Here is a 27,209-nt window from a genome sequence, read left to right as displayed (position 1 = left end):
TTTTATGGTATTTAAAGTTATAGCCCATAGAAAAATATGGCGATGTTTTTATGCAATAATTCTCTTGCGACACACTGGAAAATTTTGCGTGTCAGTTTGATCTCTTTTCGGGCTCAAAACTAACTTTGATTTATTTTCTTTTTAGCTCAGTCACACCACGAAGACCTGAACTGAATATAAAATCCATTGAAAGATTCTCAAGTAGCTGTTCTGCGGAGCGCGGAGCAATCAAATATTCGGAAAATTCAGCAAAACCGGAAGTAGATTTTGAGCCCAATCGGGTCGAAATCGTTTTTGGCGTATTTCTACCAAAGAAAGCTGTATTAGCAGAAACTAACTATGGTCGGTTTCTATTCTTACTAGGACCTATCTATGGACAAAATACAAGCGAAATCAATTTTTCGACTTGTGCCATTGATAGGCGATTTAGGTCCATTTTTATAGGCATTCACTCTTAAATGGCGCTAAAAAACAGAATAATCGAATCCTTTCATCTGGGAAGAATTTTTAAAGATTTCATTTCAGATCGATCTGACCATCAACAACGTGTAATCTGCTTTTTACTTATTTCTTCTAATACAACCCTAATTCTCCCCCCCCCCCCCCCCCCTCCTCATGGTAACGAGTTTGTCTTCTTCATTTTCCCTTAGACTGTTCATATAAGGCGCCCTCTGCAGTACGCCTGAGGATTTTGAAAACACAGCCTCATTTCTGTAGTTATGCCTACCGTCCACACTAATCCCTCACGAAAACGGAGCTTTTCAAAAACAATCTTCAAAGAGGAGGCATTTAAAACACGGGCTTTCCGTTATATTTGAAAACGAAGCTTTTGGGAGACGACGACGTCACGATGATCATGTGATTTGCCTGCTAGAGATTTCCTCAAACACAAATCCAAGCTGACCGGTGATTGTTGCGTTTTCAAATTTCTCCGGCGTAGTGTGGACGGGGCGACCTAAGATGAAGTGTGCTACGTTTTCAGCTCAAAGTTGGCCAGCGTATTATTGATTAGTTGTTATCCCGATAAACAGCCTCGTGTGAACTGATAACCTTAAAAAAGTGATTAAATATTCATGTACTTCTGTCAGTTCTGCGCAAAAAGGCATCAGCCAATCTTCCATTTCCAATGTCAATAGACATGATCTCGCGTCCGATTTGCAGGCCATCTTCAAATCAAAATTATTCGCCCAAGTGCTAGACTCAGTGCTGTAACCATTAAAAACTATCAAGTTTCCGTGTTCCTTATTACACAGACTTATCCATCTGGAGCAGAATGCGTGTTCAAAGAGCGTACGATTAATAACCTGAGGCTTCGTCCTATTTTGTCAGTCATCCGATTTTTCTTTTCTTTTTCTTTCCTTTTTTTTTTTCTTTTTTTAATCCAATTATTGTCGAATTGGACAACACGTATCGTGTTGTTCAAAAGTAGCCGGTTACAATCTACTTTATGATGTCAGCCGGTACTCTGCTCGATTATTCTTTCAATTCTTTAGAGAAGATTGCAAGTCAGTCAGCTACTCAAACAGATAAAGCCGCCAACTTGAAAACTGCGACCACCGGCCGCTGTGTGATGCTTGCAGGCTCACCTATAATTTTCTTCTCTCCCCAGTTATCCTTTGTTTTCACTCCACCCGTCTTTTCATTCTTGAAAAAAGAAAAAAAAACTATAAATAAATAATACAATATAATTAATGTAAATTAAAGGGCGGAAAGGGAAAGGAAGTCGTTTTCTGGTGACCGCCTGCCTCGCGCTTTACGCTTTTTACGCCTTCCGGTTGCGCGGAAATTGGGGCGAGAGCAAAATATCGGCGGAGCGGGTACTTGTGGGGTGAGCGAGGCCGGCCAGGAATGCAAGCAGTCCGACATATTTGTCTGATCAATGTTTGCGAGTCTAGGGCCATACTGTCCAAAAATCGGCCTTAAATGGCAACGTTCTGTTGTGTTACAACGGTTTGAATTTATAAAGGTTTGTATGGGGAAAAACGGTAATCGATATTATAGCTGAAATTTTGATATTTCTGCAATAAAAAGGACTTACCTCAGTGCCTTGTTGTCTTTTCTATTGTCATCTCGCTTCTCAGCTCGATCCGAAGACTTTTAAGCGAATTATCGCTTTTTGGTTTTCCTCTACTAAGGAAGAGTAAAGGCTACACACTCGATTCTGGACTGACCTCCGCTCGAAGCGAAAATAAACCAATCAAATCCCGCCAGCCGCCCCAATTCCTCCGCAGAATCATAGTACAGGGTTAAGCGCTCCTTTTCAGTTAAATTCCAAGCCAAATTCATCTCCACAGCGCACGCCTCAAAACTCTAAATCGAAGAAAGCTAGCCATCCGGACTCAATGATCAGGCGGCCGGGACCATCCATGGCCATAGTCGAACAGATTGATCCTGACTGAGGGAAGGGAGTGCACAGTTCTCAATAAGCCAGGTACTTTGCTCCACGGTCCCCTAGGGACTGATTGGCTTGTCATAACAATGCTCCGTCGGCGGCCTGGACTAAAATCTACCCAGGGGACCGTCGAGCAAAGTACCTGGCTTGTCGAGAACTGTGCGCTCCCTTCCCCTTGTCAGGGTCAATTTGTTAGCCCGGCATTCCGCTCAGGTTTCTAATGTGTCCATGGTTGGTCCCGGCAGCATGATCACTGATTCCGGATGGTTAGCTTTCTTCGATTCAGAGCTTTGTATCGTGAGCTGTAGAGATGAATTTGACTTGGGATTTAACTAAAAGGGAGAGCTTAACCCTGTACTATTATTCTGCGGAGGAATTGGGGCGGCTGGCGGGATTTGATTGGTTTATTTTCGCTTCGAGCGGAGGTCAGTCCAGAATCGAGTGTGTAACCTTTACTCTTTCTTAGTAGAGGAAAACCAAAAAGCGATAACTCGCTTAAAGGGCTTCGGATCGAGATGAGAAGCGAGATGACAATAGAAAAGACAACAAGGCATTGAGGTAAGCCATTTTTATTGCAAAAATATCAAAATTTCAGCTATAATGTCGATTACCGTTTTTCCCCATACAAACCTTTATAAATTCAAACGGTTGTAACACAACACCATCATATGCTGCAAAGCGAAGGTCACGTTTCGCGTAACCATACTCGGTGGTTATGTAATAGTAGATGTCGGCGGTAAATATGTCACGTTTCACGCGCTGAACGTTCGCATAAAGATTAAAAAAAATAAATAATAACTCCATGCATCGTGAGCTTGGGCCGCCTGTGTTTTAAAGTTTAACTGAAAAACCTGTTAACACATAATTTTTATCAGTCTAGACGGTTTGTCTAGCAAAGACAAAATAATTTGCCTGGCGTAGGGGTGGGAATGGGGTTGAGGGGGGCGGCGAGGTGGTTGAAAAACTTTTTGTCCGCATTACTTTCTTTTGTTTTCATGGCGGGTGTCACTATATATATTGAGCATGGATTTATTTTTTTTTTATTGTAACTTGAATCCCAACAAACTCAGTGATGCATAAATATGTGAGAACTTGTTATTCAAGCAAACAGTGCAGTGCAGATGCGCTAGAGCCAAGTTCTGTCAGCTGCTGTCTCTAGGTTAACTTTGAACAGGTTGTTGAAGGGGAGAAAGAACAACAGGGAGGCCAAGATGGCCGGTTATGAGTCAGATATGAGGCAGTGACAGTGGCTGGGTGGTTGGAGTGTCAGACTTGAAATCTGGAGGAGTGGGTTCAAGTCCTGCTCTGACCACTAGCTGGAGTTCTTTCTCTTTAGACCCGAGTTTAACTCTTTCATGGCAGTTGTAAATAGCCAACAGAGAAAATTTATGATCAAAAAGTAATATGACTGAAATGACTGTAATTTGATAATCTAGGACTGTGATAATTAGACAGACACTAAAGGATAGAGATATTAGCTGTTTGTTAATTTTTTGTCTTATTTGCCCTTCACCCGCCAACAGATGTATATGTACCAATTGTAAAATATTCCTTGATTTTACTTCTTATAGTAGCCGGACCTTTCCTTGGTTGATTGTCTACAGTTTACACTTCAAATTAGCCTCTTATTGGTTATCGTAGAGCAATTCTGATCACAAACTTGATGAGAATTAATTTGCAGAAGTGTAGCAGCTCTCATAAGCTTGTTTATAATTCTGTTTGTCGTTATAGTGTATAGCTGTTATTGTTTTAGGGCTAGGGGCATTGTTTCTGTTGTTTGTTTATTGTTCTCTCGAAGGGTATTGAGATATTCATGTGAGACCTTACGAAAGCTGCTACATGATGGTCCCATATTTGATCATGGCTAACTTCAAGCAAATCACAGATGTCCTACCTAACGGAAGCAGAATCACATCAAAACAGCTTACTTAGAAGTCTTTATTTCCAAATTATTGTTTCACACATAGCACTCTCCTGCTGAGATATTCAAGACATGTCCATTATTTGTTTGTTGCCATCCACAAATAAAAAAGAAACGACCATTAATTATTCATCAATACATTTGTGGAATAGTCGTGATATGTAGTGGAAAATCACTTACACTGTACCCATATGTAAAATGAATGTCTTGGAATCTTGGTATTTATAAGATATTTTTGTCATGAAAATTGATAGGAAATATGTTAGAAAATTCTTTATTAAGAGCGTGCTGCTGAAACTGAATTTCTCTATCTTTCATTTTTTGTTAAAAAATTTACTCCTAATGTTTCAAACACAATACTAGTGACTGTGGGTAACCTAACATGGCTTGGTATTGAATATTGCTTAAACTACTCTCCCATCTGCGGGGGCGGGTACAGGGGTGGAATGGTTCGAGGTGGGGGTGGTTCATTGTAGCAATATTTTTTTGCTACTTTTATTTTGTGCAACAAATACTGGAGTTAAGTGACTGTGAGTTTTTCTCCTAGTTTGTGGCTGTCAAAGCTCACCCATACACTTAACTTCAGATTTATGTAGCCATTAATGGGAGAAGTGTTAAATCACTACTCAAATAATGGCTCTTGATGTTAATTTGGAGATCCAGAATGTATTTTTGAGGACATAATTTCACAGGTCCTCTGATATTACGCGATGGTGCGATTTCACACAATCGACCTCAAATTGCATCCAATCGCACAATAATTATTCATGAAAAACTGCATAACTCACAAAAACATTGCACGATTTCAACAAAATAAACCAACATAAAGAATTGCTTATTAATGTAACGCAAACAATCCCTAGATCTTTGCTTGAACCAATCAGAAGTACTGATAGATATGGCAACATGATTCAAGCGATGTTTATTTCAACGGTAAAATGTTACTTCTTTTGTGGAATTCAAAATAAACGTCCCTCTTGGATATGTTTGTAGTGAAAACACCTGTTTGTTCGAATCAAAAGACTAAATCACACCTACCAAATTCAACTGCGAAAGATAGAGCAAGATAATATCCCTACTATGTGGACGATTGGCTGAAGATGCAACATTTCAATCGATCATCTTCAATATCTGCGGAAGTCCATGGTGGACAAGGGCCGAAAGTCATGTTTGTTGCAATTTATGCATGGATGTTTAAGTTTTGTTTCTAAACAGCCCAAAAGTGTTTTTTTTTTGTTTTGTTTTGTTTTTTCAGCAGCTCTTTTAGATTTCATAATTGATACACACTTCAACGAGCATCATTGACTTACAATGCATGTGTGAAGTTTCGAAAGAAGTTTTGAAAGAAGCATAAGAGTTACTTGAGGTTCAGTGTATGGCTGAGAGTAAACCTAGCTTGATGAGTGCTCTCCAAACCTATTCTCAAGTTTATCCGTTCAACCAATTGTTTTATAACGTTGCCAGTGGGAATGAGGAGCAAGTTAGACTTTGCTTGTGCCATGAACGTGCACTGTATTTTGAAGCAGCCAGGTGACATTTACTTAGTCTGATAGCACAGCTTTCCTATGTACTGTACATGTAGCTAGCTATATTATAAAATAGCTAGGTTAATTATATAGAAACAACTGTTTTACTGGAAAATACACCACTCATAAAATTCCCCACGGGGGTACTCCCAGAAAAATTGGGTGGGGGTGTGCGACCCGCTTCCCAAAACCCTTACCTATGACCAAAATCTGCGATATTCCCCACCCTACATGTATTTATGACCTGACCAAAAATTCAAACCCTATTTATGACGTGACCCTTAAATCAAAACCCTGTTTCAGACCTGCCTTATAATTAGTTCCCTAGTCCATATCAATGTTAAATTACTGTAAACATAACTTGTGAAGGGCTTTTGTTGATTTCCTTTTCGATAATGATGAAAATGTGGCTTTTTCTTAAAAAACATACCCATATCAAGGCTAGAGTGCAAAAACCATACCCTATTTATGACCAAAATGGCCAAAATCAGCTAAAATCGATACCCTATTTATGACCAAAATGGCTGAAAAACCATACTCTTTGGGGCCGCACATACCTATATAGCCCATATAAGGGAGTACCCCCCCCCCCCAGATAAAATTCATACGAAACCACATCCAAGACTCAGGTGGCATATTTTCCATATCCTCGCTAGTGAAGATATCAGTGATTTCGCTGATATCAAGTTTGTCTCTTAAATTGTGCTTAAATTCGTTGGTGTATGATCGAAACATCTGCGGGTCTTCCTCGAAAATCTTCAGTACTCTTCGGTAATCTTTGGAAATTTTCTTCCGAAATATTTGTGTGACCTTCGGATAAGTTTTGGAGAATCTTCGGAAATCTTCAGAAAGTGGTCGGAAATCTTCGGAAAATGGTCAAAAACGGTGATGGACAAAACGCTGACCCCCAGTCCATGGACTACCCAAATGGACTACCCTAAAATGGACTAACCTTCAAAACAATATTCCAAATAAGTACTATTTATTGTTCTTAGCTGCTAGTATGCTTAAATTACACATAACTTCTGCTTATGATCATCCTGTACAGCCTCTAACTACCATTTTGAATAATTATACTTTAAATAAACAACTGCTCAACACAAAATGGTGCGAAAAGCGTAAACTCAAACCAAATTTCATCATTTAATTATCAATGGTTGTTATCAATCAGAGGAACCAATCAGTATCAGGATCATACAAGTGTAAACATAATAACTTGAAAAGCCATTGAAATGTGAGTGAGGAACTCAGTCTAATATTTGATTTAGGAATAGCACATTACTACATGTAAATGTACAACAACAACAGCAACAACAGCAACAAAAACAACAACAACAACAACAACAACAACAACAATCTTTATTTCGTGCCCAGAAAAATTTTACAATAAAAATAAACACAAGCAACGTGAAAAAATAACAATGAAAAACAGAGCACAGCCACTTACAAATAGCTAAAGCTAATCGAGCTAAGTGGCTGGGCCAAGCGGAAAAAATATTGTAATAAAGGTACAGAATATATGAAAAAAAAAAAAAAATCACACGGTGATTTTCAGTTTTATTCCATGCGATTCAGTCAGCCACTACACATGCACAAGCTAAAAGATGACACGATAAGAGATGACAAGAATAATGGCTGAATAGTAAACCTTCCAGGAACAATGACGAATTAACAAGGTAGTCAGAACATTCAGTTCCTTTCCATCTAGTAATAGCCCTTAATTGTTCCCAAATAATTTGGAGGCAAACAGCCTGAATCTGAATGTTTACAATGCACTTGAGAAAAACACTGGTTGCTGGCGTTATTATTATTATTATATCATGCTGGCGTTATTGTATTATTGTTAGGGTTAGTCCATTTTAGGGTAGTCCATTTGGGTAGTCCATTTGAGTAGTCCATGGACTGGGGGTCAGTGTTTTGTCCATCACCGTCAAAAACGCCGTCATTAGTATGCCTTTATCATAATAAAAAGAAGGTTACATGTTAGCTTGAAGATATGGATTTTATGTTCTTGTGATATTGTTCTTGCCACTCGAACATAAAATTCATATCTTCTCGACACTGTGTATTATCCTCTATATATATCTTATAGAAGGAAATGTATGAACTTTGTTCATGACGGCAGGCCAAAATATAAGCAGAGGTAATGACAACCTGAAGGTGGTCATAGTGACGGGGTTGTTGGAGTTACATTGTCGTCAACTTGTAACTTGCTTACTTAGCCCCTTCATCCCAAGTGAAGCATACATGTAGGCCATCAATAACTCTCTTCCATCTCACTTGACTCTGGGCTGTCCTTTCTGCTTCAACTCAGGTGGTGCCACCTCTCTTTAGTTCAACAGTTAGCGGTAAACGTAATTTAGGCAGCCAATCTGCATTGGTGTTTTCATTGACAAGTTCGGACATAATCATTGAATAAGACGTGAAATTTATGAGCATGCAATTTTTGTCATTCAAGCTTAAAAACAAGCAATCAAATAATGTGATCAGTTGGTGTCATTGTCTTTTCAAAAAGATACAGAAGGGTTTTTTTCTACTAATTTTTAATGGAAATTATGGAATGGATAATTTGTATTGAGGGATGGGATTTATTCCTTTGGCAGTAGCCATGAATTTTACAATTAGATAATAAATATAAAGAATACTCACTGTTGCATTAATTCTATTTCAAGGTGAAATACAATTGCAGTTGTACAGCTTCTTATCCTGAGGAACACATCTGCAGTTGTTTTGTCATTTTGAAGCTTGTACTGCCCAATGAGTGAAGTCAGGAGAAGACTGCTCCCAGAGTATAAAGTAGTACTATTAGGTGATTTCTCATGGTGTTGGTTGCAACGATTATGTTGTTTTAAATATGTATTCAATTATTACATACATGTACTGTTTGTTTCAAATAAGAGCTTGTAGTTTAATTAAAAAATGTAAAGGTTTTATGAGTTAGGGTTCCTTTTCAGTGCAGAGTGCACTATCAGGATGGTTTGGGGGTTGAAGTCCGCTTAGAAACACTCTTGAGTTAAGGCAATAAGGTGTAAGGTTTAATGTCTGTTTAGTTAATTAATTTCAATTAATTAATTAGGCTTGCAGCAAGGGGGTGGGATGGGGTAGGTATTTGTGAGTGATACTTAAAACAAGTAGTACCTACGCTACTTCTTTGATTACTTCACAAAGCTACATGTAAGTGTAAATATATAAATTTCTTTCAGAAAACCCCTTGCTCTTTTTGTGGTACTTTTCTCTCTGGAAAAAAAAATAACTATTTTGCTCTTAAAACTCATATACAGATTAATAAGCGTTAGTGTCAAATACTTACATGTATTAGCTGGAAGATACATTTCATACAATATCACAGACCAATGGTGGTAGAACCCTAACATGTCATATGCATACATTCTAGCATCAGCGTGATACAAGAACACTACTGTGACTGCGTGTCTTTTGGAATTATGCCTAACTTGGTTCAAAAAAATATCATCTGTTGTTTCCAAACTATACTATATGTAGTGCGTTTATTTCATCCTTTAATTGTCTCTATCAAAGAGACCAAGAAGTTCATATTGCAGCAAGATGAAACTTTCCCGAGTAAGTGGCATTAAATCTTGTCAAATTGTACAAAAAAACTTAGGAAACTGCTCAAGCATTGCTGCAGACTCCGTGGCACCCACTGAAAGCCTAAATTAATTTGATCAGTCTTTAAGAGGGCTCTTCCACTGATGAAGGATAAAATCTCGATCAAATAGCCCTGTTTACTTTAAATACTCCTCGTTGAAATGCTTCTCAGTTTTACAAATCAAATTTAAGTGGTTTTATTGTTACACGAAAGGTGGCAACAGAACGTGCTGTTCCATGACAATTTGATAATTAGATTAGTTCTTGTTTATCAGTGGAAAGAAAATTTGTGTGTTAAATAAAGCAAATCGTTCCTCATCCATTTCTTAATTTGACATTCAACTTTCTTCCATGTATCTCCAGCTGTGAAAAAAAAAAAAAATACAAGCCCACCTTCCGTGTGTTTCCAAGAAAGCAAGACTTTCATGTTACTTACCTTTGCGAGGAAAACAAAAGTATCAAGTTACAAATGTTGGTGTGAAAAGTAAAATTAAAAGTAAAATTGTCGCATTCCCTACTTCAATGTATTAACTAGCAAGGTCAATACAAACCAGGAGTGAGGAACAGCAGGGGTTATATAGGAACTGTGTAATACAGTACTGCGTCAGAGCTATACATTACACGCTGCACTATCCGAGATTATAAAAATAATAACTGAGATACTATGCACACTCTGATTGGTCAATAGAGTTGCTAAACCTATGTTCTGTTGTACCAGTAAAGCACGGTTCCCGATCTATGGCAACTCTACACAAGAATTTAAGAGAACTCGCAACTCTGGCGATAACAAATGTAGTGAACAGTTTTGCCTTTCACTGGCTGAGATATCAATAACATGAATATCTTTTCATTCTCCATAAAACTTTGCAAGGAAAAAAAGGACTAGAAGTTCGTATTCATATAATGCTTTATCTGTTTTGTCCAGGGCAAAAAATTAACGTCGACTCCGGTTGGATTTGAGATTAAAATTAAGGAAATATATTTATGCTTAAGATTAACTATAAAATTAATTCATTTACTGATAACTCACCATGTATTTATTTCTGATTGTACAAATAATATTTGGCATATAAAAGGACGGGAAGTTTTAAACCCTTTTTTCAGTGCTTTCTACGGTGTGTGGAGGGTGCAGTCAGCTGGGCTTGACTGATCAATTTGGGTTGTCAAAAAAGCGGGGAAATATTTCTTTCTATCAGAATTTTTGAGTTTAAATTCAATGCATGCATGCATGCATAACACAATAAATGAATTTGGTTTCCATAAGCTTAGCTTTCAAGCAATAGTTTTCATTTAGCAAGATACAGAGAAACACAGACTTCATAACCTTCAGCATAAGTAAATAAATTCTGAATAGATTTCGGAAGCAGCGTTTTTTAACTAACTTTTATACCATTCATGAAACCCCGTCAGAATACTTTGAGTTAATTAATATACTTTTTGCCTTTCACTGTTAATCTTTTCCTTTCCTTTCTTAAAACTTTCTTGACTTGAAATGTTTTCGTCGCTTTGCTCTGCGGATTTCGTGTCGGGCACGGAGTCTGTCCTTTTATTCTTTCAGTCACTGTGATTGGTTGGTCACATCATCTCATGAATTTGATGAGAATAAGCAATTTGATCACGAAAGTACAATAAATTTTCCTCTCGTTGACAGGCTTTTTCCAAAGTTTTTTCATAAAAGCGATAGACCACTCTTTTTATGGGTTTGCTGGCACAATGACTTGAGATGTTGGGAGAACACTTGCAAAGCTTGTAAATCACTTGCCTAACAGCTGGTGATTTACAAGCTTTTCTCATGTTCTCCCAACATCCCGCATGCTTTATTGCACCAGTAAACCCATAGAAAGAGTGGTCTATTGCTTAATTGTCTCTCTACTTACTCTTTGTTCAGTGTGTATATAATAGATTATCATAAACAAAATTGATAATCATTGATTACTCATTATTCATCAATGTCACTGATCAGTTGTGTCTGGCTTATTTGCATGAGCTTCCTGCATGACCATGGTCCAAAAGAATAGTGAGAATGGGCAATGGGGTAGCCTGGACACTTTTTTATTTATTTATTTATTTATTTATTTATTTTATTTTATTTTTTTTTTTTGCCATGCGGCATATAAAAATACATGTACATGTAGCAGTAACAGCATAGAAACAATGAAACTGTTACAGTATGTGGCTACTGACATGACAATGTGGTGATGTAATATGATATTCTGTCAACTACGCATTATTCATTGACCATAAATTAACTTGTAAGATTCAATTTTCACTTTTTGTTCTATCATAGGTCTTTATCATAAAAGCAAGGATAATAGCGATAGGACCAATGATAGCCTTATGCACCTTAGTATCATGGGTGGTGAAGTGGTCTGATGATGATGTTATCTAATTGTAAAGCGCATTTGATCATGTACATCATGGAAAATTGCGCTACATAAGTTTTAATTATTTTTATTATCGTTATCGTTATCGTTATCGTTATCGTTATCGTTATCGTTATCATTATTACTACTATGGTTAGTATGCTGGGGTTGGGTCAGGTCCATGTTGACTGGCCAGGGACATTTCCCTATTCCTCATCCTCTATTATACTCTCTTACTCCATAGTTTTTCCACACTAGTTCTTGCAATGTTTGGGTGACAAGCTGTCTATTGCATTTTTGTTTCGTATTTATAACAAGTAGGTCTTGATGAAATTAAGCTATGAATTAAGCTTTATTAAAAACTGTTTCATAAACAGGTGATAATGCGGTTGGAAAATCATGGTTGGTACACAGATACCTTGTTGGACCAATTATAGATAATGTTATTATCAAATCATAGACGGATGATATGAAACCAGGATTTATTATATCAAACCATGAACACATGATTTGAAATCAGGATTTATTATATCAAATCATAAACCCATGATTTAAAATAGTAATTTATTATATCAAATCACAAATACGTGATTTCATATCACAAAACTTTATTTAGTAAATAACGAAAACAAATGATAAAATTAAGCTAAATAATTTTTTTGCAAACGGCGCCCCATACTGTTAGCTCAATATACAATCTTATCACTTTCCACGAGAGATAAAATGTGAAAAAAGTGATGAAGCATGATGAAAATTCAGTTTCTTGGATGGCAGTTAACTAACTTGTAACCATCCCAGCATGGATGCCTGCAGAATATAATTTTCAACATTCTCTCTTTTATAAAAAATATTCAGATTATTGTTATTATTATTATTATTATTTTGAATTGAATATAAGTTTAGCTCGAAGTTGCAATAACGCCCTAACATAGATGATTTATTCAACATTCAGTTTAACTAATTACGAGCCACCTTGAACTAAAACCCAGTATATTAGCAGGAAAACAACGAAATTAATGTTTAAATTTTCAATAAAGAACAAAAACAAACGCGGAGAACAATAAAAATGCCATGGAGATTCAAGATTTCTAACTGAGTGAAAGTAAAGACATGAGTTGTCACTTTGTCGAAATACACAATAAACGCTCTTCGGGAAAAAATAGTTTCCCATTTTTACATCCCAAGCGTAACTGGGCGTCTGATAATATATATTTTTCAAGTTAAGAAGGTTTTTAGAAGCAGACAATCTGTCAATCTGTTTGCCACAGGAAAAGTATAAATTTAAATTCAGTTGTTTGAATGGCGTTTAATTAATTTATTTCGACTCCACGTTTCCAGCGGGTGTTAGCTCAATACTATCTTATCACTTTCTTTCCACTAGACTTCAAATGTGAAAACTGATGAAGCATGATGTAAATTTAGTTTCTTGAATGACATTTAGCTAACTTGTTATCATGTTATGTGCATGGAGGCCTGCAGAATATAATGTTTATATCGCCCCCTTTTATAAAAAAAAATTATATTATTATTATTATTACTTTATTTTATTTTATTTTATTTTATTTTTTAAATTGAATATAAGCTTAGCTCGAAGCTGCAATAACGCCCTCGCATAGATATTTATTCAATGTTCAGGTTAACTAATCTTGAGCCATCTTGAACTACAAAATAATATATTTTAATCAGGATAACAACGAAATTAATGTTTAAATTTTCAATAAAGAACAAAAACAATGGTGGAGAACACGGAAAATGCCATGGAAATTCAAGATTTTTAACTGAGTGAAAGTAAAGACACGAGTTGTTGCTTTATCGAGTTACAAAATACAAGGTCTTCGGAAAAAATAATAGTTTTCCATATTTACATCGCAAGCGTAACATGACGCCTGAAAATATATGCTTTTTTGTTTTCAATTTAGGAGTGTGGCAAAATGAGAAGCAGACAATCTGTCAATCTGTTTGCAAAAGGAAAAGTATAAATTTAAATTTAGTTGTTTGAATGGCGTTTAATTAATTAACTAACTTTTAACTTAAGCCAATCGCATGCATACAGGGCTGTAAAGTAAATTGTTTAATATCCTACCTTTTGCCAAAACGTTATCAGAGGCGAGGAATATGGTTAAGCCAACAGTCGAAGTCGCAATGACGTCCTGTTATAGATATACATTCAACATTTAGGCCAACTCCATCTCGAACAAATCTGAACAAAAAAAATTAATAAGATGAAAACAACGAAATCAGTGTTTAATTCATAATAAAGAACCAAAACAAAGATAGGAACCACGGAAAATGCCGTTGAAATCTCAAGTTTTTAACTGAGTGATTGTTAAAAACATGAGTGTGGAACGTATCTTTCATTGGAATTAAACATTCGCTCATAAACAAGGGCAAGAAGGAATTCCTTCCTGTAAGTTTAGTTGAGAAACCCGCAGATAGAAATATTTTGTGAACATAATAAGTGCGTAATTTAAACGGAAAGTCTTAATAAGAGCAGGAGGAGTCAAACTGACATGAGCAGAAATAGCTCTGAATGACAGAGACAAAACACGCCATCTCTTATTAGACAATGTTGACATGTAATGGGATGTTATGTCTACTTCTCATCGCCAGCTGAGAACTGAAGACGTTCGTTGCGGTGTAAAAATGAATGTTTCTGCCCTACTCATTTTTGTGTCATCGATTTCCATGATGTTACGTCCAACGCAAGCGGAGGGTGAGTTTGAAAATTTCCTTACATTTTTATTGATAGCCTTTAAATCGTGTTTTATACTCTCCCACTTTGTGTATCCTAACATCCACTTGGCTAGGCTAGCATCTCAAACTCTGCCTCATAATCGGGTTGAGTTTGTTGTTGGTTCTTCTCTTCAACCTCTTCTTCTCGTTCATGTTTTCTTCCGGGTACTCGTATTTTCCTCTCTTCATGAAACCGACATTTTAAAATTCCAATTTGACCAAGTATCCGAGTTTGCCTGGGTTTGTCCGTTAGCACCCTCAATATTTTCATTCGGTTACAATTGTTAAAGATCACGTAAAATTGGCGTGATAAAATTTTCTTACGTAAAATTGATACGATATTTCATTAATCACTCACAAAAACGAAGAAAAATGCGTCTTTTGGGTAAGTAATTTCGGTCCTTAATTGAAGTTTAAAAGATAAGACCCATGCGAAAATATAAATGTACTTATTTGGTTCAACAGTTTTCTTGATAATGGTGATGATGATGGAGATAATCAAGAGACCATAATCTGTATAACAGTCTTTTAGTCTTTTGTGACATTTTAGGAAACTAATCTTCTAAAAGTTACAGTTCAGTCATTTTTGTCTTCTCTGTCTTTCGTGGAAGTTTTCTTTTATTTAGCACTCTTTGGTATTTTAAAGGATAGTTGTAATGTCAAAATACTGTAAGATAAACGTAAAATCATGTTCATGAAGATTTCAAGTTCTTGATGCATCGCTAAGTTTTCCAGAAATAATAATTGGCTTTTGATGACGCAATGACCTCGGCCGATTCGTTAATTCTTTAGTGATCTCCCCGCGATCTCCTGCTGTTTTTTACGAATAATGAGAATATCGCGGCTTAAAGCTGTTAAAATTCTACATTGAAAGGGATTCTTCTCAATTTCGCAAAAACAGACGTTCCGAAATAAAAATATTCATATTCCTTGTAAACAGCTTCCAGTGAAGCATCATGATTCGTCATAATTTATAAGTAGTAAGCCGCAGAACTTGGCAACCCTGATCCATGTTTCGGATGTATCTCTTTCAATGTTCTAACATGTTTTTGGCTTTGACGATATCGTTCAACGCCATACCAACTTCAAAAGGTAACGTTCCATTTACATACTTTCTTTAACAAAAATGCTTATTCTTTAGCCAATTCAGAACTTAGTGAAAACCTTTGAGGGACTTCGTAATCATGTGTGGATGAAATCAACACAGGTACACCTAACGTCATTGATGCACGCGGTCGAAGTATCAGCCGTGGAGTTCACAATGGTGTCGCCTTTGCCAACTTTAAAGCCCACAAGTTCTCGTACTTAAACATCACAAGTATTGGTACTAATTATGTCCTTAATGGAAAAGAATGTGGCGTTGCATGTGTTAACATACCTTCATGTTTCTCCTTTAACCTGGCTGCATTTTATGACATCAACGGAAGAATCTTCTGTGAACTACTCCCATCTGACAAGTACAACAACTCAGACAAGTTCATCAGCAGCCAACTTTTCCATCACTTCAGTATTGGGGTAAGCACTTAACTGACAACCTCTTTGAAATGCATTTTGATTTACAAGAATGTTTTAGTACACTACTATCTTCAAGAGCTAGAGAGAAAACGGATCAAACGTTTTCTGCAACAATGTATAATTTCAAAATAGATGTCACCAATGTAAACTGAATCAGATATCTGAATTGAGAGGCCTAATTTTGTTCAGTCGACAGTTACAAGTAAACTCTAGTGTAAGCTCAGCTCTTGAACCAAGTTGCGCAACCAAACCTTTATATGTTTAACTCATTGCCTTATTTATGTTCATATTTTATGCCGCAAAAAAAAAAAAAAAAAAAAAAAAAAAAAAAAAAAAAAAAACATCCACAAAGCGGAAGATCTCGTCTTCTCAAATTTTCCGGCAGAAACCGCAGCTCATTTTTTCCTACAAAACTTGCCTGTTAAAATTGCTTTCAACCGACAATTACAAGTAAACACAAGCACAAATTAAAGACTCGGACTGAGTAGATTAGAACTTGATGCTCCCAAAAAGGGGTGGTGGATAACTGCGGGACTTTGCGAGAAGGCGAGAATAGCCTACCTGAGACATTTGTCAGTACTTTCTAAATTGCGAAATTAAACCGGACTTCAAAGTGTTTTGAAAAACTAGAATGGGAGTCCAGTAGAATTCGACGAAAATTTTCCGAGTCACGTGGTTTTTGAAGGGCCATTCACAACCCTTTGATTTTAGAATTAAAGATTTGGCCTGCCAAATATTGGCTAGAAAAACTCTGCACAGGAAGTTCGCTTCAAAATATCCGGAAAAACTACGCGCTCGTGCACATTTTGTTCTACAAAAACCGGCTGTTAAAAGCGGGGAAAACGGTATAGTTGACTTTGAGAGCCCTAACTTCGTTCAACCGACAATTAGATGTAAACACACTCAATCACAATTTCAAGACTAGAATCGAACTGGGTGGGTTAGACCTTGGTGCTCGTTAAACAAAAACCTCATAGCCGCTTATCTCCCTCTCTCTCATTTATTTTTCATCAAGCAAGAAAACTCGGCACAGGAAGATCTCGTCGCTTCCGGCAAACTTTGCGGGAAAAAAAATTACATAGTCAATTTTTCTACAAAAATTGCCTGTAAAAAAAAAAAAAAAAAACACATAGAAGATATGAAAAGGCAGCGCGAAGACATAAAAGTTTATTGTCGAGTAGTAAGAACAATATTTTTCGAACAAGCGCAGCCTGTCAGTTGAAAGAACCGACAATTACGAGTAAACACAAGCACAAAATTGAAACTAAAGACTCGAACTGAGTAGGTTCGATCTTGAAGCTCGCTCAAGACAACATAACAAGCAGGTGACTCTCGTTCTCATTTATTTTTCATGAGGCAAAAAACATCCACACAGGAAGATCTCTCCGACAAAAACTGAGCACTCAATTTTTCCCCCTAAAAATTGCCTGTTAAACGAGGTTAAAAGAAAATATATAGAAGATATGACAGGAAGATAGAAGACATGAAAAGGCAGCGCGAAGACATAAAAGTTTATTGTCGAGTAGTAAGAACAATATTTTTCGAACAAGCGCAGCCTGTCAGTTAAAAGAACCGACAATTACGAGTAAACACAAGCACAAAGTTGAAACTCATTTATTTTTCACGAAGCAAAAAACATCCACACAGGAAGATCTCTCCGACAAAAACTGAGCACTCAATTTTTCCCCTTAAAAATTGCCTGTTAAACGAGGTTAAAAGAAAATATATAGAATATATGACAGGATGACGGTGAAAAATAAATATATCGAGGACATGTTTTACTAACTAGCGCCGCCTGTTACAAAAACGGGTAAAAATTAAATTTAACGGAATACTTGACTTTAGTGGACTAATTTCGTTCAGTACGAGTAAACACAACCAAAAACTATGATCGGAATTGAACTGAGTGAGTTCGATCTTGAAGCTCGCACAACAAAACCTAACAAGCGGGTTAACTCACTGTCTCATTTATTTTCACGAAGTAAAAAGCACGGACACATGAAGATGTCGTCATTTCAAATTTTCCGGCCAAAACTGCGCTCTCGTATTTTCTTTTTAACAAATAAATTGCCTGTTAATTAAACGGAGTGAAAAATGAATATACAGAGGAAGTGACAGGGCGACTCAGGGATATAAATAAAAAATGTTTTTTGAGTAGTAAAAACAATATTTTACGGAAGAGCGCAACCTAATGAAAGCAGTAAAAATATAAATATAACGGAAGAGCGGGTGAGCCTAACTTCGTTCAAACGACAATTAACACAAACACAACCTAAAGACTCGACTGAGTAAGTAAAACCTGGAAGCTCGCAAAACAAAACCTAACACGCAGGCTAACTCTATGTCGTGTTTATTGTTCATGGAGCAAAAGAGAAAAAAAATCGGCACAGGAAGATCTCGGTCGTCACTTCACATTTTGCGGCAAAAATTGTGACAAAAAATTGCGGGTTAAACGGGGTGAAAAATAAATATAGAGAGGATATGGTAGGGCGGCGCAAAGAAAAAAATATTTTTCTGAGGAGTAAAATATTGTTTGTAACCCGAGAAAATAAAATTTATATTCTTCAGGCCACCGTGTAATTTTCTTTTTGTTATAGGGACAAAACAACACGAGTTACCTCATTTTATTTCTCCAAAATGTCAGCGCGTCGGCTAATATTGCATTTACGCTGCTCTGTATCATACAGCCTGCAGAAAATGGCTTTCGTCGCTGTCACTGAAAATAATTCGCTGTCTTTTAAACTCTTTTTGTTCAAACTCGGGGCCTTTCTGAACCGAGCAGCTGTGAAAACATTCACTTGTCCTTCTTGGCGCTAGTAAAAATAGGCTAGGTTACTGTACTTGTGCTGGGCTGAACTGTCGATGTTGCCGTAATTTCATCCATTCTTATTTTCGGTGAAGACGGAATCAGTCATTACACAACCAAAAGGTTCCTGTCCCTGGGATCCGGATAAATCGGCCGAGATGTGTTGTTGACAGTTTTCTCTGAAACAGCCGAATAGTTATTTAGCGAATTAATTTATTTTTTTGTGTCCAGTCATTAGCACAATTTCAGTGGGTGAAATATTATACAATACCAAAGATTCTGGAAGAGATGCTTTCTTGCGTTATGGTTTACTAATTTCTGGTCCTACTGACTGGGTTGGGAGGTTTTTCATCATCGAGCGATGTGAATTCCCAGCGGGAAAGCTTTCAACCTTTTTTCTCTGCCTTTGAACTTCTGTGTTGATTAGCGAGATATACAAGACGTAGAATGGCCATTCATCACCTGATGGTCTCTTTTGGGTTTTTCTTAGCTTAGTTTAGCGTAGCTTACCTTCAGTTACTAAATTTCAGTTTATTTCTTAGTCTCCATGTATGAGTGGACCGTGCCAGAACGGTGGAACTTGCGTTTCAATTTATGAGAAAAACAGTTTTGTGTGCCTTTGTACAAAAGGATACACAGGAAGTATTTGCCAAACAGGTAAGACGACGATAACACTTGCACGATGACAGAGTCACATGATACGAGATGTTATAACCCCGGGAGGAGTACTCCCTTATATGGGTTATATAGGTATGTGCGGCCCCAAAGGGTAGGGTTTTTCAGCCGTTTTGGTCATAAATAGGGTATCGATTTTAGCTGATTTTGGTCATAAACAGGGTATGGTTTTTGAACTCTAGCCTTCACATGGGTACGTTTGTAAGAAGAAGCCACTTTTTCATCATTATCGAAAAGAAAACATCAAAAACCCTTCACAAATTATGTTTATGGTAACTTAACATTGGTCTGAACTAAGGAACCAATCATAATGCAGGTCTGAAACAGGGTTTTGAATTAAGGGACAGGTCATAAACCACCCCCCCCCCCCCTCCCCCGGGGTTATAAGGTTATAACATGCTCTTCATAAAGAAGAAAAAGTCCAGCCATCTCCATATAAAGTTACCTTACCTTACCGTACCTTACCTCACTGCTATAAAATACGTTGGTTTCTTTCATTACTTCACTCTGAATACATTTTATATCTGTCTGGATTCGCAAAAACATAGCCGGCCACAGATTTGATTTGCGATAAATGATTTAAAAAATAGATAAATAAATGAAATATGCAGTAAGAAATTCTCTACATTCCATGCTAGGTAAGATTTACAAGCTGCTGCCATAGCGAAAGCAAAACAAAAAATAATAAAATAAATAAAAAAAATAAAATAAATATATAAAAATCGCTTGATTCAGTCTTTAATACTGTTTTTATAAATCCAGACCAAGAGCCCCGATTATGGCTTCTGTTATCAGTAAATTTCATTTCATTGCATTTTGTTATTATTGATTGATATTATATTTTATTTTTTCTTCGCATACATGGAACGTTTATCCACTTGGGTAGAAATTCAACCAGACTTACCCCCTCCACCTACCTTAAATAATGTCAAGTGTAGACTAGGCAAATTAACAAAGAAATTTTTTTCAAACCTCTATAAGGTTGTCATGTTTCAGATATGATTACATAAAATACTGATAAGAGGATTTTCCAAAATCATCACCACAGTAAAGCTTACGACGATGAACCTTGACATATTTTGATCCACAGTTTCCAAAGGCTGTGCTGACAGTTACAAATCTGGAGAAAAGACAAACGGTGTTTATACGATCAACCCAGATGGTACAGGGATCATTAAAGTGTTCTGTGACCAAACAACAGCCGGAGGAGGGTGGTTAGTATTCCAGAAGAGACTGGACGGTTCGGTGGATTTCTACCGAGGCTGGAACCAGTACAAACGTGGCTTTGGATCTCCGACTGGTGAATTTTGGCTCGGGCTTGACAACATACATCGTCTGACTAGCAGTGGAAGTTGCAAGCTTCGCGTTGATCTGGAAGACTTCGCAGGGAACACCTATTACGCCGAATACGATTTCTTTAAAGTGGCGAGTGAGGGAGAGAAATACAAACTGAGCGTGGGAAGCTACTCAGGTTTGAATTTTTACGTTCTTTGATAACTATGATCTCAGTTAGATCGAATTCTGTTGACATTAAGTACCAACAGACCCAATAAGCTCCTTGATTTCTTTCATCTCGTACTATGTTGTGGAAAATGTTTTTCTTGGTAGGACCAAACTGAAGTTTGTCATAGTATTTATAATTACTAACTAAATGGGGCGGTGTATGAAGCAAGCAACTAAATGATTATCATTTTAGTGGCACGCATGAGTGGAAATTTGTGTCTGAGCAAAGTCAGGTTATGGACAAAGCCAAGATTTCAATTTCGGGGATGAAGGAAGGTCAAGAGGGGGAAGGCAGAATTTAAGCTAGTAAACTCCATAAGTTTCCTTTTGCTGGTTATCACAGCTTTTGGTAGCCTGAGTCTATTTTATTTTCCGAGAGGTGTATTATTAAGCTGGGAGGGGGCGTGAGGATGCGAACAGCTTAACGAGCGAAGGTACTCAGTATTTGTTCGTCTCTTTTAAAACCAGTATTCTTGTCCTCTCCAAGACTCTTCTTCAAATACAGTCACTTTTCAAATTCCGAAAAGACATTCTGAACGTTTTAAAAATGCCTTTTTTAAAGAAGACTTAGTTTTAGATAAAAATTAGCAACGTAGACTTTTCAATTTCTTGTCTATTTAATGATTTTAATTTAGCACTTTTTGTCAATTTTTGATATTGTAAGTGCCTATTAAATATTCCAGCTAATTCTACTTTGTAACATTTGATATGTTTTTTTTTTTTTTTTATCAAATGAATAAAGATATTATCACTATCATTATCATCACATGTAACTATTTTACCCGAGAAAGTAAACCTAAGTTAAAAAAAAATCAACATACCGTAAAATCCTCCGTAAAATCATTACTTAACTGTTCTACGAAAATGTAAACAAGAGACAGCGCCTAGCTCGAAAAGCCATGAACTAAAAATATCTAGAGAATACATCATAACTTTACTTTCTTGAGATCTCCAGGTAATGCATTTTCTGGCAATCAGAGGACCATCTAAAAGAATAATCATAACTATAAATTCAATATTAAGACAGAGCCACGATGTCCCAGGATGGACGCAACAAAATATATCAGTTCCATTCTCAGTAACTAAGGATCAAGTAGATGATCATGGAACTTTGTTTCTCACTCAAAGAACGTCGACACTAACTAGACGCAAGTGAAATTCTTAATCTGCTTAAATGAGCGCTGACTATGCCTCTGTCGAGCTGTTACAAAAACATTGCTTTTAAAGTTAATTATATTTTGAATTATTATCAATAGGTCATTTCCGACTTTCCTTGTGCCTCTGTTTCAAAACGAGTCTTCGTGTAAAACCTTTCTTATGAAAATGAGTTTGATTTGCATGAAAATGAACATGTAGGCGGAACACATTTTCATATGAATGGTTTCGCACGAAGACTCGTTTTGACACCGAGGCACGCGGCAACTCGTAAATGGCCTATTAGCACTATCTTATCTTTGTAGTAGTAACCTTTGTCACATTTTGTAATCATAAAAGTTTCTAAAACGTTATGATACTAATCGCCGTAACTTTAAAAGCTCATATAAGCGCAAATATGCGCTTATAAGCGCAAATCATCTTGTGACATGGGAATACTTTATCTTATTTTTGTTTCTATAATGCTTTGTTTAGGAACTGCTGGAGATAAGCTGACTTATCATAATGGCCAAAAATTCTCTACAAAAGATCAGGATAACGACATATCTACAGTTAACTGTGCCGCAGTAAATCTAATAAGAGGAGCCTGGTGGTACGGTGACTGTAAACTGAGCAACCTAAATGGTGTTTATCGGAACGGAGCGGACAATGGTACTATGGTATGGGATAACATTTACCCCATTAAGAGAGCAGAAATGAAGATCAGGCCGGTGGATTTTTAGAATAAGCACTTTAGGTGAAACCCTTTTTCTTACTCCCCTGTTCTTAATCTTAGTAAGACTCATTGTCCCTGACCGTATTTAGCTAGTCCTAGTCCTAGACAAATAGGCGGAAAATGGCGGAACTGTTTTGTCTAGGGAGAAGATAAAGACGTCGTATTACTCGCGCTATTTATGCAGAAGTTTCATGCACTTCATTAATATCAACTAAGTTAGTCCAACGGGCAAATACTTGCAACAAAAAGCATTCAGTCGGATTGCTTCGTGCAAGGGACTGTGACGCAACGGATCTGTTGGCACGAATTTTACGATATGTTTGGGATCTATTTGGTATACATATTTGTTCATTTTGGCACTTACTGGCATTTACTCAAGCGACTTTTATTCATATTTGAACAACACGGCATTTCATTTATTCACAATTTTCTCCTGCCATCGATATAATTAATTATGACGGGACATATTCCCTGATAGTCTTTTAGTATGTCGGTTTGCTTGTGGGAGAGGAGTTTCCTATTTTTATTATTTTGGGTTCGTTTTTTGAGGGATTGAATACATTAAGGGTGTTTATCATAATCAAATCTTGATATGGGGTAAACAATTGACAAGGGATCGTTTTAGGGACTTATCGCGAAAATTACCAAAGGGTTAATAAACCACCTGGAAACGAAATATGTTCTTTTACAAAAAGTTCTAAGCCCTGTTCATTGATAATTGAACCGGCAATCGAATGTTAAAGGTAAAGGAAACATCAAAAAATGCTAATATATAGCTTTGGAAAGAAGTTTGGTTTTTGTGGTTTATTTACTTTTGGATAACTGATAACATTTATTTAGCACACTTTTATCGACACTTTGAGAGCCCGATGTGTTTATGGTAGTTGACTGCGTTTCGGTAGCTTTTCAATATATATATCTGTTTTGGCTTACAAAAGAGCCTTCTTCGGCCCCGTACCTATAGAAATCTGAACATTTGTAAAACATATCGACTGCGTTTGGATGATTCTTTCTTACCCATTGAAAGATAAAGGAGACTCTGCTAATAAGGGATTTGAAACCTTCCCTAAATGATAATGTTAGCAGCAAAAAGCTTTATCTCTATTAGTTTGCATGTTTTTAATATGCAAATATTTCAGCTTCTGCTATTCTTATTGTTCCTCGAGTATATTGATTAGTTACTTATATTGATTTTTATTTTAGTTTGTTACCTCGATTCTTTCTTTGCCATGGCAACCATGATTTGACATGCGAGTTTGCCAAGAATTCTTCTTATTAGGAGTACAGCGTAATTCATTCTCGTGATATATTTGTTTTCAAGTTTTGTTCAGTACTTTTGCACTATTAGTTTATTTTAGTATGCCATTTGAATTGTTTCGGGTTGTTTGTTTAGCTCCCTTATTGTAAGTAGTGTAAGTATTGTTCTGTAAGTAGAGTATTGTGATATTAGTGTAGGAGACCTGTATTGTGAGTAATGTAGGTAATTCATTGTGCATTGTAAGTAATGTAAGTGACTTATGTGAAAGAAAATTAAGGCAAAGAAAACAAAAAGCTCGGATAAGATAGAAACGAATACCGAAGGGAGTTCTATAAATTTTACTTCCCTTTGAACGGCCGTAGGCGTTAGCAAGAATTGATTGCATGATTTGTAGTTTAATCGGTCAGTTTAATCAGTCAGTTTAATCAGTCAGTAAGTAAAACTGACCAGAGCAAATGACTTTCTAAACTTTAAGTTAACACCTTGAACAAATATTTATTCAAGCAGCTTTAATTAATGCTTTAAAAATGCTAGAAGCGTTTTATGTAAGTGTAGTGTACGTCCAACCAAGTGATGCTTTTAGTGGAAGAATGTTAGTAAGGTGTTCCCAATTAGTAATCTTTAATTAGGGTAATTGGTTTTACTAGTAGGGATATTTATGACCAAGATTACATATAACAGAGCAACAAAGAGACAGCCAAAGCTGGTAGTTACTTTCAAAGTAATGTCTAGAAAACATACTAATCATCATTACTGTTAGCTACAATCAGTTACAGCTGAGTCCTGATAACCTCATAAAGCTTCAAAAGAAATTGAGAAATGTTCGATTTCAAGAGGAACAAATGACCGGGAATTAGTTATTAAAATGGTGTATGTTTCAATCAGGCTTATTACGGATGAGTAAAACTGGAATAATAACGTGCCAACACGAAAACAAAGCACACAACAGAAGAGAACAAACTAAACAAAGTATATCCGGTCAGTTCCAACGAGTCACTCTCTCAGTTCTTTTTTTTTTTTTTTAAGGACGTTCAGTCTATTCACATATTATATCAATCAGAAAACGCCTCAGTTGCAGTACCTTTCAACAGATATTCACGTAATACATGTGACTACAAAACTAGTTTCGTCCTTAACCTCTTGAGATTCAACTCTCGGCTGACTTCATGTAACCATGCACGAGAAATGAACCTAGATGCCAGGTTTTTCCAGTTATTGTTTCGTTACTGTATTGGTTGGTAGTCTGGTATCTACTAGGTTTATTGAAAACGCGTAAAAAGACAAGAGATCCAAATCACAAGAGGTTCAAGTTATAGCTAGTTTCAATGGCCTACCACTAAAATAACGAAACATATATTACAAATAAAATGTTATAATCAATGTAAAGAAGAGATGGAGTGTCATTTTCTTGAATAAATAACTTACTAAATATAGGAAAGTTATCCCGGCTTAACATAGTTTTCAACAAAGGTGTTTTTCAGTTGGGTTTCGTAAAACCAAAACCAAAGTAATCACTCTGGCCAATACCATAAGGACACATACAATCCAATGAACCAATCAAAACTCGAAGTAAATACGTGTAGCTGACGCGAAGCGCGGGAAAACTTGTGTGGGAGATTGATACCCTCACGTCATAAGACCGCGTGTTGATGGTAGTCGATAATTACCCGCCAATCTCGAGAGGGGGCAAGGAGGAATGCCATGCTATAGGGACGGGAATTCTCGTCGGAAAATTTAAATTATACCCCAAAAGGATACCAGTCTACGCGTGGCTAGCTTAACTTGACTCTCTGAGAGATACCACTTGAAAACAATAAACCAAAGAATAGCTAGAGTGATTTAAATGACGCTAAAAAACAGAATCATCGAATCCTTTCATCTGTGACGAAGTTTTAAAGATTTCATTTCAGATCGATCTGACCATCAACAACGTATAATCGTGCTTTGTACTTATTTCTTCTAATACAACCCTAATCCCCCCCCCCCCCCTCCCCACGGTAACGAGTTTGTCTTTTTCATTTTCCCTTAGACTATTCGTATAAGGCGCCGTCTGCACTACGCCTGAGGATTTTGAAAACACAGCCTCATTTCTGTAGTTATGCCTACCGTTCACACTAATCCCTCACGAAAACGGAGCGTTTCAAAAACAATCTTCAAAGAGGAGACGTTTAAAACGCAGGCTTTTCGTTTTATCTGAAAACGAAGCTTGTGGGAGACGATGACGTCACGATGATCATGTGATTTGCCTGCCAGAGATTTACTCAAACACAAATCCAAGCTGACCGGTGATTGTTCTGTTTTCAAATTTCTCCGGCGTAGTGTGGACGGGGCGGCATAAGATGAAGTATGCTACGTTTTCAGCTCAAAGTTGGCCCGCGTATTATTATTAGTTGTTATACCAAGAAACGGCCTCGTGAGAACTGATAACCTTAAAACAGTGATTAAATATTCATGTACTTCTGTCAGTTCTGCGCAAAAAGGCATCAGCCGGTCTTCTATTTCCAATGCTAATAGACATTATCTCGTGTCCGATTTGCAGGCCATCTTCAAATTAAAATTATTCGCCCCAGTGCTAGACTCAGTCCTGTAACCATTAAAAACTATCAAGTTTCCGTGTTTTTTATTACACAGACTTATCCATCTCGACCAGAATGCGTGTCCAAAGAGCGTACGATTAATAACCTGAGGCTTCGTCCTATTTTGTCAGTCATCCGATTTTTCTTTTCTTTTTCTTTCTTCTTCTTCTTCTTCTTCTTCTTTTTTAATCCAATTATTGTCGAATTGGACAACACGTACCGTGTTGTTCAGAATTAGCCGGTTACAATCTACTTTATGATGTCAGCCCGGTACTCTGCTCGATTATTCTTCCAATTCTTTAGAGAAGATTGCAAATCAGTCAGCTACTGAAACAGATAAAGCCGCCAACTTGAGAACTGTTACCACCAGCTGCTGTGCTACCATGCTTGCAGGCCCACCTTTAATTTTCTTCTCTCCCCTGTTATCCTTTGTTTTCACTCCACCCGTCTTTTCATTCTTGAAGA

General features: G+C 36.8%; 1 protein-coding gene and 2 long non-coding RNA genes across 3 annotated transcripts; 1 reads left to right on the top strand and 2 right to left on the bottom strand.

Moving 5' to 3' along the window:
• Positions 1–1,615: 1,615 nt before the first annotated feature.
• On the bottom strand, positions 1,616–15,989 carry LOC149104961 (uncharacterized). Its single transcript, XR_016210175.1, has 3 exons — positions 15,920–15,989; positions 13,892–14,008; positions 1,616–1,644 (listed from the first exon to the last, which is right to left on the bottom strand). It is a non-coding gene; the product is annotated as an uncharacterized LOC149104961 (long non-coding RNA).
• On the top strand, positions 14,307–25,557 carry LOC110065639 (microfibril-associated glycoprotein 4-like). The gene is made up of 5 exons (XM_089299092.1): positions 14,307–14,521; positions 15,749–16,056; positions 19,405–19,519; positions 20,628–21,008; positions 22,670–25,557. Exons 1-5 carry the CDS (start codon positions 14,398–14,400, stop codon positions 22,915–22,917), a joined length of 1,176 nt encoding a protein of 391 aa, XP_089155218.1. The 5' UTR covers positions 14,307–14,397; the 3' UTR covers positions 22,918–25,557.
• LOC149104960 (uncharacterized) lies at positions 18,666–19,491 on the bottom strand. The gene is made up of 2 exons (XR_016210176.1): positions 19,373–19,491; positions 18,666–19,041 (listed from the first exon to the last, which is right to left on the bottom strand). It is a non-coding gene; the product is annotated as an uncharacterized LOC149104960 (long non-coding RNA).
• Positions 25,558–27,209: the final 1,652 nt, after the last annotated feature.

This window comes from Orbicella faveolata, unplaced genomic scaffold (assembly GCF_042242905.1).
Source record: "Orbicella faveolata isolate gen_17 unplaced genomic scaffold, um_ofav_v1 contig_34, whole genome shotgun sequence".
NCBI classification, from domain to species: domain Eukaryota; kingdom Metazoa; phylum Cnidaria; class Anthozoa; order Scleractinia; family Merulinidae; genus Orbicella; species Orbicella faveolata.
The sequence above is the reverse complement of the archived record's forward strand: the minus strand, read 5'-3'. Positions and strand labels throughout refer to the sequence as shown.